General features: G+C 32.4%; 1 protein-coding gene across 1 annotated transcript; it reads left to right on the top strand.

Moving 5' to 3' along the window:
• The first annotated feature begins 407 nt into the window (after nucleotides 1-407).
• On the top strand, nucleotides 408-2,096 carry LOC134244150 (uncharacterized). Its single transcript, XM_062726421.1, has 2 exons — nucleotides 408-928; nucleotides 1,034-2,096. Exons 1-2 carry the CDS (start codon nucleotides 408-410, stop codon nucleotides 2,094-2,096), a joined length of 1,584 nt encoding a protein of 527 aa, XP_062582405.1.
• The last annotated feature ends 9,522 nt before the right edge of the window (nucleotides 2,097-11,618 follow it).

An 11,618-nucleotide genomic window follows, 5' to 3' on the forward strand; every position in this document is an offset into this window, starting at 1 on the left:
AACAATATATTTCAAAATGTATTTCTGTTTTATTTTGATAAATGTTTGACTGACAATGATGAGTATATAATATTTATTCTTTATTAAGACTAAGAGAGTGAGAGAGAGAGACAGAGAGAGACAGACAAAGATTACTAGTAAAAATTAAACAGATTCAAAGACATTGGTATTTCCTACTAATGTATGAAATATAGTTTGGTCAACTGATTTGACAGTCACGTGATCATAAAAAAAATATATGCATGGTGTACTCTGATACATAATTTTACTTTTAGTTAATTAATTTTAACTTTCTCTTTAGTTATTTTGTTAAGCAAAAACAAAATTCAAATTTTAAGAGGATTCAAAATCTGAAATAATTGATAAATGCGTATTTAATTCATTTGAGCAGATTTTGTAACTACCGAATGAGCCTCTACATCATGGACACATTAGAAATCAGCACCCAGTGTAGAGTACGACAGTGTTTCCAATGTCAAGAGGACACAGAATTCTACTGTAACACGTGTAAACATGGACTTTGTCTACAGTGTAAAGAGAGACATACCATCATTAATCTAGATACCATATACCATGATGTTGTGATTTACCGTGAGAAATATGGCTTTATCCCAAAACAAGAGCCCTGTGAGAGACACACCGACATGTTTTATAAAAAGTACTGTCATTCCTGTAAAATTCCTCTCTGTTTCCAATGTCCAGAACACAGACATCATCAAACACTACGCATAAGAACAGCATACAGAAGAAACCGTAAAAAACACAGAGAAATCATTCACAAAATCAGAAGTGAGACTCTCTATAACAGCTGTTGTCTTCTGGCAGGAATCAAAGCTGATATGAAAATTTGTCACACAGAAATATCCAACCGTCAGTCAGAGATGTTATTAAAAGCCCAGAAACTAAGGAACCCCATAAACATTGTGATGTGTGATGTCAAAATCAGACACAAAAGATTTTTTCAAAGTTTACAACAACAGAAGAGAAAAAAAACAATCAGACATCTTGCCAGCATAGAAACCTTTGAACACAGATTTGACCAGATAGCAAACAGACCGATAAAATTTATCATGTTACTAAAGAGAACACGCGTACACAAGATAAAGGACACTCCTAGTCTCACACGATGCACCCTGATCTGTCTGATTGAAGAAATCAATATAGAGGAAGTGACTGATTTACTGTTTAAAATCCAATTAATAGAGACAGGAAAAAGACAAGTACGAAATGAAAGTCTGCTGAAACTGATGTCTACCCCTGTATTGCACAGGTGTTTCACTGTGTCAGATGAAATACATCATATTTCCGTCGTGACAACTGACCAGGTCTTGGTCAGTGATGGTAAAAATCTTATCTTGATTAACTCAGAGGGTGACATACTAAGTCATCTGACAGATGTAATTAGCGTGTTGGGACAACACACAGTGAATCTTACAGGAGATGTTATTTACATAGACAGGGGTGGTAACATTATCAAACTCTCTAAAGATTTCAGAACGAAGTCTACACTAATAAAGAAAACGGAACAATGGGTACCACAGTGTATCTACTCCTCCCAACTCAATGGTGATTTGCTGATCGGGATGCATTTCTACCATTCATGCTTAATAGCACGCTATAATGACACAGGACAAAACAAACAGACTATACAACATGGAAACACAGGTCAGGAACTGTATTCATATCCTATCTGTATCACAGAGAATCGCAATGGAGATGTTGTTGTGTCTGATATTGATGGTGATCATGGTTCTGTAGTGGTGACAGAACGTGGAGGAAGACACCGTTTCTCCTACACAGGACACCCACGAGAATCCCGATTTTTTCCATTAGGAATCTGTACTGACGCGCTGTCACACATCCTGGTGTGTAATTTTATCACCAGAACAATTCATATAATTGACAGGGACGGTCACTTCCTGTCAATGATACTGACACGAAGACAAGGGATGAGTGGACCAATGTGTCTGAGTTATGATGACAAAACTCATCTTCTCTGGGTTGGATTACGCTACGGGGAAAAGAGAGTGTGTGTTTACAGATACATAGCTAGGCAGGACTATCTACAATACATAACAAGTAAAATAGATACATGACATTACACATTCTGTACTGACACAGTGTACAATCGGAAAAGTGAATTAGATATATGACTAACACATGCATACAAAAAAGTATAGGTGAAATTTTCAAAGTAGCATATACAGTTGTACTGAAGAGACGTTCATTTAATCTTATATATCAGTAATTAAAAGTTGATTTCTGATTGAAGGTAGATTTAACTTGATGAGAAATATATTTCAAATATTTTTAAAAGCACGATTTCAATAAAATGGGAGAAAATAAAGGTATAATTTCCTCCCTTAACGTTAACAATTGTGACCCAACCCCTAAATAAATTGCAAGAAGTTTTTGACTGTCAGAAAATATTCTAAAAGAAAAACTTTATGCTCACGGTTCTCCATGAGCTGTTTTACTTAACGCATGATAGAAAAAAGACAAATAATTTGTTTTCACATGATAAAGAAGAAGGTACGGTTTTGGTTTTATTGTGTCCTAAAAATTTAATGTTTTCAAAAAGTTAAAAAGTTATGAAATTGGCTTTAACAAGAATTGAGTAGATAAATATGATAGATCATTAAAAAAAATGACATGAAGTAGGACCGTTTTGGAAATATGACATCATTAATTTAGTACATATATAAGTTTTGACGCAGAAAAGCCTCAAAATGACTCATTTCTTCGCTTATTTTTAATTTAGAAAATAGTGTCTGCCACCGTCGCCCAGTTCGTTTTTTGGATATATTTTGTAAACTGCTTTGAAAAATCACATATCTCAAAATCTACGCGGGCAACGGTAACTGAGACTGTTTTCTGAAAAAAACATTCTAATGAAAATTAATGTCCTCTGCAACTTTTTAAGAAAATACGGGAAAGTGCACAAGTTAATGACGTCACAGTTAGCATTTAGGAGGTCATATGAAAAAAACGATTTGTGTATTCTTAATGAAAGAATGAATGAATTTTGATTTTTTATATCAACTTCATATTTAAAAAAAATATAGGGCTTAATTTGTGTAAAAACTGTTCCTTTTTCTTGGTACATGTGTATTTGCATTAATAATACATTGTATTATATTAAAAAAAATAAAATGTTTTTTCTACGGAGCCACGACTCTAGGTTGATGTGGGCAATGTAAATCAAACATAACATCGTACAGAAATTATTTAAGGGACAATATCCCTCTGCTCCACATTTCACGACCTTTTTTTTGAATTCCAAACACTGATTTTCAGCAACAACTATAACATTCAATTCAAATAAAAAATTGTTTGAAGTATGAAGCGTCGCTTACTTTTTCAGAAATAAATGATATGTCAAATCATGATTTGAAGAAAATTTGATATGGTCATTAGAAAGATCAATTATTTCTAATCTCACAATTAAATTAGAAATATGAGGTATATATAAAAATAATATTTACTCTCATACCTATCTAATTCCCTTTAGAAAACATACTGGAGCGATGCTTTTTAAATCAGAATATCAAATTGTTTTCTGTGCATGTAAAATAAAATGCATTCATAAGCAAGAGTTATCGTTCCATTATCGCCCTTGAAATTCTTTTTTAATGAAATAAAATATTAATTAAATGTTTATAAACAATTCTGCAGCTTTTATTTCTGTACAATTAAAAGACTTTCACGTTTAGAAATATATCTTTTAATCAATTTACACCGTTTAAAGGAACTGAGTGTAAATGTTTTCGGTAAACTATTCAAAATAATTTTTGAATATACTAGCAATAGAACTAGAAATCAACCTCTGAACGATGGATGAGGTTTGCTTGAGTTAACAATAAAATGGTCCATATGATAGAGATTTGTAAACTCTGGCATGATAAATTACTGAATTTCATGACAAAATGTCTGCAGAAAGTTATCTTTCTTATATGTAGAGTTATCTCTCTTATCAGAGTATCAATGAACCTTAATTGAGGTAAACAACTGTTTTAAATTTTCAAGGAACTCTTAAAGTACACGTATTTTACTAATTTGAAGTTTCTTTTTCTTTCTTGTTCGGTGTTTCGAAAAAAAAAAAACAGACAAAAAATAATCACGACAAGTTTACTTTCAAAAATTGACCTCAGCAGTTCGACTATATCGACTAGAATTTCTTCTGCTTTTCAGATCGTGCTTTTAGTTTTCTGAATATGTACGAAAATGACATATGTGTAGAGAATGAGTGAATTAAAAAAAGAGTGTGCATATATTCTTTTCTAATTGTAATGAATAGTGATTCAGTTGCGAATTTGATTACAAAATACAGTGGAATTTTAGAATTTCACGATAAACTCTGCAACACAGTAAAATTTCAAACGATGGAGGAAAACCTTATGCTGACAGACAAGCCTGTAGATAAGTTAAAAAAGAAGATGTGTTTGTGAAACACTGATGCCCAGGTATGGCAAAGATTAAACTTTTCTTAAATACAAATTTAGTTAATTGGTACCAAAAGTAGGGTATTTTCACTGTAAAATAATTCTGAAATTTGAAATTAGGCCAATGTTAATTTTTTTTTTAATACGAGGGTTGTCCCAAAATTTCGTAGACTGAGCTTATATCTTTTAAAGAAATTAATGTATCTGTATAAAATTTTCAGGGTGGATAAAGCTAGTTATTGGTAGACAAATTACGAAGTTTTATATTGTTTACTCGAAAACTTTTCGAGTTATAGGATTTAAAGTGATATCGTTCTCTTACACCCGGAGCAATCTGCAACGTCAAAAAATACAAATGTCAACGGTTCAAATTTTGGAGAAAATATTTCAATTACCAGAATCAAATTCTTAAATTAAACGAAACGGCTATAATTATAAATGTAAAAAATCTTAATTACTATGATATGATCAAACATTTAAAAATATAGACAAAGTATAAGCATGTACAGGTATGAAATAATTATTATTTGAAAATATGATATACCAAATTTTAATAGCAACTTTTGGGTATTGCGCCGCCTTCCTACATCAGACAATGAAATTTGTCTTTTAAATTGGAATATTTCATTAGTTACTCCATATTTGTCCATAAATTTATTAGATAGTGTTGGTTTTATCTATATACGAAGTTTCATTAATGTATGACTTAGAGTTCCTACAAAACAACGCTTGTCTACGGAATTTTGGGACAACCCTCGTAAGTAAGAAAATCTCCAAAGTCAAGGTCAAAAGGTCAAGGTAATATGTATCCAATGAAAGGTCTTGCCACATAGAGTACTTATGTAGAGTATGGAAGTCCTATTCCTAACCGTTCAGTAGTTATGGCCAAGGTTATTTATTTCAAAAAGTAGATCAAACTCCAAGGCCAATGGGTCAAAGTCCTTGTTATCAAATGAAAGGTTTTTCTTGTCAGAAGGATTAAATTTGTAAAGTATGAAAGCACTATCCTTAACCCTTAAAAAGTTAGGTCAAGGTTTGCTTTTTTAAAGAAGGTCAAACTCAAAGGTCAAAGTTAAAGGGTCTAAGTTCTTAGTATCCAATGAAGCGTTTCTTCACATGAATTACATATATAATGTATAAATGCCCTATCCCTTATTGTTCAAAACTTATGGACAAGGTTAAAGTTTTTTCACAAGTACAGAAATCTCCAAGGTAAAGGTCAAAGGGTCAAGATTGTTGGTATCCAATGAAAGGTCTTTCAACAAATAATTCATATGTAAAGTATAAATTTCCTAGTATCTATTGTTCAAAGGATATGGCCAAAGTAAAAGTTAAAAATGTTCATGTAAAAGTGGGTCAAACTCCAAGGTCAAGGTCAAAAGGTAAAATTTAGTCGTACCCAAAGAAAGGTCTTGTCACAAAGTAATACACTTGTGAAATGTGAAAATCATGGCTCCACTAAATCAAAAGTTATGGGCAAGATTAATGTTTTTATGAACAAACATACAAACAAACAGACGACAGACAGACAGACAGATACGACAAAAACTATATACCCCCGAAACTTCGTTTACGGGGGCAAAAAAACTACCTATGACAGATTGTATTTGCTGAAAAGGTCATTGTAATGAGTTTTAGTTTTACGAAATGCTGAATTTAAACAAGGCTGCTGAAATCTCTATTACATATACACTAGACAAAATTGCTAACTCATCACTTAAAATTCTTTACTGTGAAAATTTGCCTATTTGGTATTAGTATATGTAATGCATCATCTTTTCCAATACAGTGGGCTCGGCAAATGCCTTTGTGTCATGAAAAAAACCCAAAATTACCTTCTTGCGCGAAAACCAATTTCCCGACCTTTTTGCCTAGATATATACATTGCTAATTACCAATCATGGTCCTTGATGTAAAACCAGAAAGAGTCTCTCAGATAAAAAAAAAATGAAATAATATACAGCGATTGACTATTATATCGCCTGCTAGTCACCAAATGCTTTGATGTTAATACCCAGTCCACTTTACTTCCGGGTAACCAAATTTTGTTGAACAGCAATGAAATTGCGGTATTTACATACTTAAGGTAAGTCACTCCTGAAATTTGTTATATCAATGATTTTTTGAGAAGTATATTTTGCATAAGTATTCATAAAGTGTAACTCAAATTCGCAAAGAAAATAGGGGGTCAGTGTGCATCCTACTGATCTACGGTACATTTAAGTTGACCTTTCTGCACTTAAATTTCTTCTCTGGTTAATTACTTTAACCCTTATTATATATGATCAAATGTAAACATGGCAATAGATATAATCTTATTTTACATAAAATAGTTGGAATAATATTTATCAGTAATCAAATTTTGCAAATTAATGCGCGTTAGTTATTTTGTGACCTTTCTGCACTAAAAAATAACATATTTGGGGTATTAAAAAACTCAACAGGCAATAAAAAAATTTCTTATATTAAACTTTTTACGACTTAAGTGCTGATCAGTCACAAGTATCGAGTAGTTTAAAATAATAAAAGAAAAGGGTTGGGTCAGTGATGTTCATTTTGAAATATTCGTCAAAATATGTGATTTTCTGGCAAAAAATATTGTATATTTGTTCTTGACTTCTTTAATATATTTTCATTTTTTGGAAATGTCTGTTGAGGGAAGATGTAAAACTTACTCTAAAGATATAAATTAAGACCTATATTAAATATTTTAAGCAATATCAAAACAGAAAATATTCTCCGAGTAAAAGTATGTGAGGCTAAATTTCCATTACATTAAATTTTATAAATGTGCAGATTTGAAGAATTTTCTGCTAAATATCCTTCCACCAAAAGAAATAGTTCCTCATAAATCTTGCTTCTTTGTCGATTTTTGAGCAGTTTTTTCATTGCATGTTAAAAAATATAAATTGTTGAATTTAAATTTGTTATAAAAATTGAATTTTGATAAGTAGTTTAGAAGTAAAAGCTTCTGCGTGAACTTTTCAAAAAGTTGACGAGTGACTTACCTTTTTGGATTGGCGATCTAAAGTGAACATTTTTATGTTTTACTAATCTTTTGAACTGACTTCCTACAGATGATTTTTTCCAAGTACTTTTGCCATACTGGTCTTGGTTTTGTTGTAATGTGTCGCCAAAAATGACAATGGTGCCTATAGAAATTATGCCAAAAATATAGCATAATGAAAAATTATTCATTCCTTAAAAAAGTAAATCGTTACGTTACTATTCAATTGAATGTTAGTTTACATTTACGGTCTGTTACTTTCAATTTCTTTAATTCGGCGTGTCTTTCCTGATGATAGATTTCAGAAAGCAACAATTGAAACATGCCAGCTTTTTAACATGGTATGCAGTCGAAATTATGTGAACTATTGTTATCATCTTGTACTTGAGAGGCATGTTAATGTATATATATTAAAAAAAACCCAGAAGTTACATCAGCTGCACTAGTTCTTGGTCTATAAAGGCAAAGGACTGCTTGCAAAAGAAGGGATGAAGGCTTTTGAGATAAAAACAGTGTTCAATATCAAAGTCCACAAAACAATACAAAAAGGAGCACGTTGTCACATATGATTCTCAAATGATTGTATATACATATCGTTCTCAAATGATCCACATATGATTCTCCTATAAAATGTAATGCAAATTTTGATCATATGTGGCGAAATTGCTTTATATGTACATGAATATATTAACATTTCCATAATTACAAATATGTTTCCTTAAGATACTTTGCAAATTAGATTATTGTTATTTTTCACATGAACAATGGATGAGCATGAATATTTCCATTCTTACGTCATTATACCGTACTGGGCGTTAAAACTATAGTGCAAACTGTTTTGCTTTGTAAAATGACAGTTCAATTGTGGCTCCTAATCAGAAAATAATGTAAATATAAAATATCAATTCATGAGATACATGTTTATCAATAAACGGTAACACCATGCCTGCTTGAAGAGTCGTAGTTCATTTCCTCATAAATCTTCAACAATTGAAGTTAAATATATTTTCCTCTTCTCGATTTCGTTTACAATGAAACAAATGGGGATTACGAACAGTATTCAAGATCAAAAATCCATAAAACAAAACAAAACAAAAGCAGAGCAAACACGGACCTCCAAAACATTTGGGGTGGGACAAGTTGCCATGGAGAAGTGAGCATCCACTGCCAACCGGTCACGTCTGCCGTGTGCTCTTTGACATGATCGAAAAGAAAATCCAGGATAAATTCGTCATCAATTCATTATATAAATAACTGTTTCCACCTCCAATGGTTTGGAGGTCCGTCGTTTGCTCTGCTCCTGTTTTGTATTGTTTTATGGACTTTTGATCTCGCATACTATTTGTTATCATCAAGCTTTGCATAATTCAAACTTTCAGTATGCCACTGACCTAATCTGATTAATTTCAGCAGACCCTATTCCTTTTGAATGATAGGATTCAGCACTCAGGGTAGAGTACGACATTGTTCCCAATGTCAGCAGATCACCGAATACTTCTGTAACACGTGTAGAAATGTCAGCAAATCAACAAATACTTCTGTAACACGTGTAGAAATGTCAGCAAATCAACAAATACTACTGTAACTCGTGTAGAAATGTCAGCAGATCACCGAATACTACTGCAACACATGTAGAAATGTCAACAGATCACCGTATACTTCTGTAACACGTATAGAAATGTCAACAGATCACTGAATATTACTGTTACACGTGTACAAATGTCAGTAGATCACCGAATATTACTGTAACACGTGTATTAATGTCAGCAGATCACCGAATACTACTGTAACACGTGTAGAAATGTCAACAGATCACCGAATACTTCTGCAATACGTGTAGAAATGTCAACAGATCACCGAATATTACTGTAACACGCATAGAAATGTCAACAGATCACAGAATACTTCTGTAACACGTGTAGAAATGTCAACAGATCACCAAATACTTCTGTACCACGTGTAGAAATGTCAACAGATCACCGAATACTACTGTAACACGTGTAGAAATGTCAACAGATCACCGAATACTTCAGTACCACGTGTAGAAATGTCAACAGATCACCGAATACTACTGTAACACGTGTATAAATGTCAACAGATCACCGAATACTTCTGTATCAGGTGTAGAAATGTCAACAATTCACCAAATACTTCTGTAACACGCGTAGAAATGTCAGTAGAACACCGAATATTACTGTAACACGTATAGAAATGTCAACAGATCACCGAATACTACTGTAACACGTGTAGAAATGTCAACAGATCACCAAATACTTCTGTAACACGTGTAGAAATGTCAACAGATCACCGAATACTTCTGTAACACGTGTAGAAATGTCAACAGATCACCAAATACTTCTGTACCTACCACGTGTAGAAATGTCAACATATCACCGAATACTACTGTAACACGTGTAGAAATGTCAACAGATCACCGAATACTTCTGCAATACGTGTAGAAATGTCAACAGATCACCGAATACTTCTGTAACACGTGTAGAAAATGTCAACAGATCACCGAATACCTCTGTAACACGTGTAGAAATGTCAGCAGATCACCGAATACTACTGTAACACGTGTAGAAATGTCAACAGATCACCGAATACTTCTGTAACACATGTAGAAATGTCAACAAATCACCGAATACTTCTGTAACACATGTAGAAATGTCAACAGATCACCGAATACTTCTGTAACACGTGTAGAAATGTCAACAGATGACCGAATACTACTGTTTCACGTGTAGAAATGTCAGCAGATCACCGAATGCTACTGTAACACGTTTAGAAATGTCAGCAGATTATCGAATATTACTGTAACTCGTGAAGAGATGACATGTGTCTTCATTACAAATAAAAACAAGTAATTTTTATAGCATATGTCATGATGTACATGTTGTGATTTTCCGTGCAAATATAACAGCAAATCAAAACTAAAATCTGCGTAAAACATCGAAACATAATCATATAGACTTTCTATTTTTTCCAATGTACAGAAAACACAAGTTACAGGATATTAAATCGGTATATAGAACAATTAGACAATAACACAGAGAAATCATTGATTTCATCAGAAGTGAAGTTCTCTGTAACACCTATCTTTACTTGACAAAAATCAAAATTGACATTAAAACATTCGCACGGGAATATCAAACCATCAATCAAAGATGACAAGAAAAGGACAGAAACTAAAGAGTTTCATACACACTCTGATTAATAAATTACATGCCCAGAAGAGAAACAATAAAGGACTCCTTTCCAGAGCACAGATCTATGAACATCGATCTGAAGAGTCATTAAGGATAGATGATACAAGCAAATATTTTGTTTGGATGAGATTTAATATCATGTCACAATTTTAGAAAAGTGGATAATTCTTGGAAGTTTTTGTCCTAAGACCTCGAAAATAAAATAAACTTGGAAAATTCTATTATTAATATTTCAATAGAAAAGCAAATATAGACAAATCACAGTCAGTAAAGGTTTACGGGTGAAAATAAATCTCGGAATATGTTATATTGGTGCTCAAAGTGTAAAATTAACTTAAGAATAATATACCAAGCCAGGTGAATTTTGTGAGGAAAAGCCAAATGACAAAAATCAGCAAATATCACATGGACTGATTTTTACCATTTTTGCCTTTCTTAATAAAATTAACCTGGCTTGGTATATTTTTCTAAAGTTTATATTACACTTTTAGCAACAAGGTAACATTTTCTGAAATTTATATTCATCTGTAAACTTTTACAGAGTGTGTTTTATATATATTTGAAATTCCATGGAAATATTTCGAATATTTTCCAAGTCTATTTCATTTTCAAGTTCTTAGGAGAATTAAAAAAAAAAAAAGATTATCCCCTTTTCTAAACATGTGACTTGATATTAAATCTCCTCCAAAGAAGAAAATGTTTGTATCATCTGTCCTTAAACACGCAGGTAAAATTCCTTTTATTTCTAACGAAAACGCCTTTACCCAACAAAAAGGACACTGCCGATGTTATACAGCAAACCATTCTCTCCCCTCCCTGGATGAGAAAAACAAAATTGGAATGTATTCTTAACTTACTGAGCGATATACAAATCATAAGAACAGGAAAAAGACAGTTACGAAATAAAAGTCTTCTGAAACTGATGTCTAGCCCAATATTACAAAGATCTGTCACAGTAAC

The sequence above is a fragment of the Saccostrea cucullata genome, unplaced genomic scaffold (genome assembly GCF_032062105.1).
Source record: "Saccostrea cucullata isolate Sc308-1 unplaced genomic scaffold, CSIRO_AGI_Scuc_v1 ctg2468, whole genome shotgun sequence".
Taxonomy (NCBI): Eukaryota; Metazoa; Mollusca; class Bivalvia; order Ostreida; family Ostreidae; genus Saccostrea; species Saccostrea cuccullata.

Coding starts and splice junctions, on each gene's coding strand:
- LOC134244150 (XM_062726421.1), top strand. CDS start 408: ATGAGCCTCTACATCATGGACACATTAGAAATCAGCACCCAGTGTAGA. Junction 929..1,033: donor AACCCCATAAACATTGTGAT/GTGTGATGTCAA, acceptor CTTTGAACACAG/ATTTGACCAGATAGCAAACA.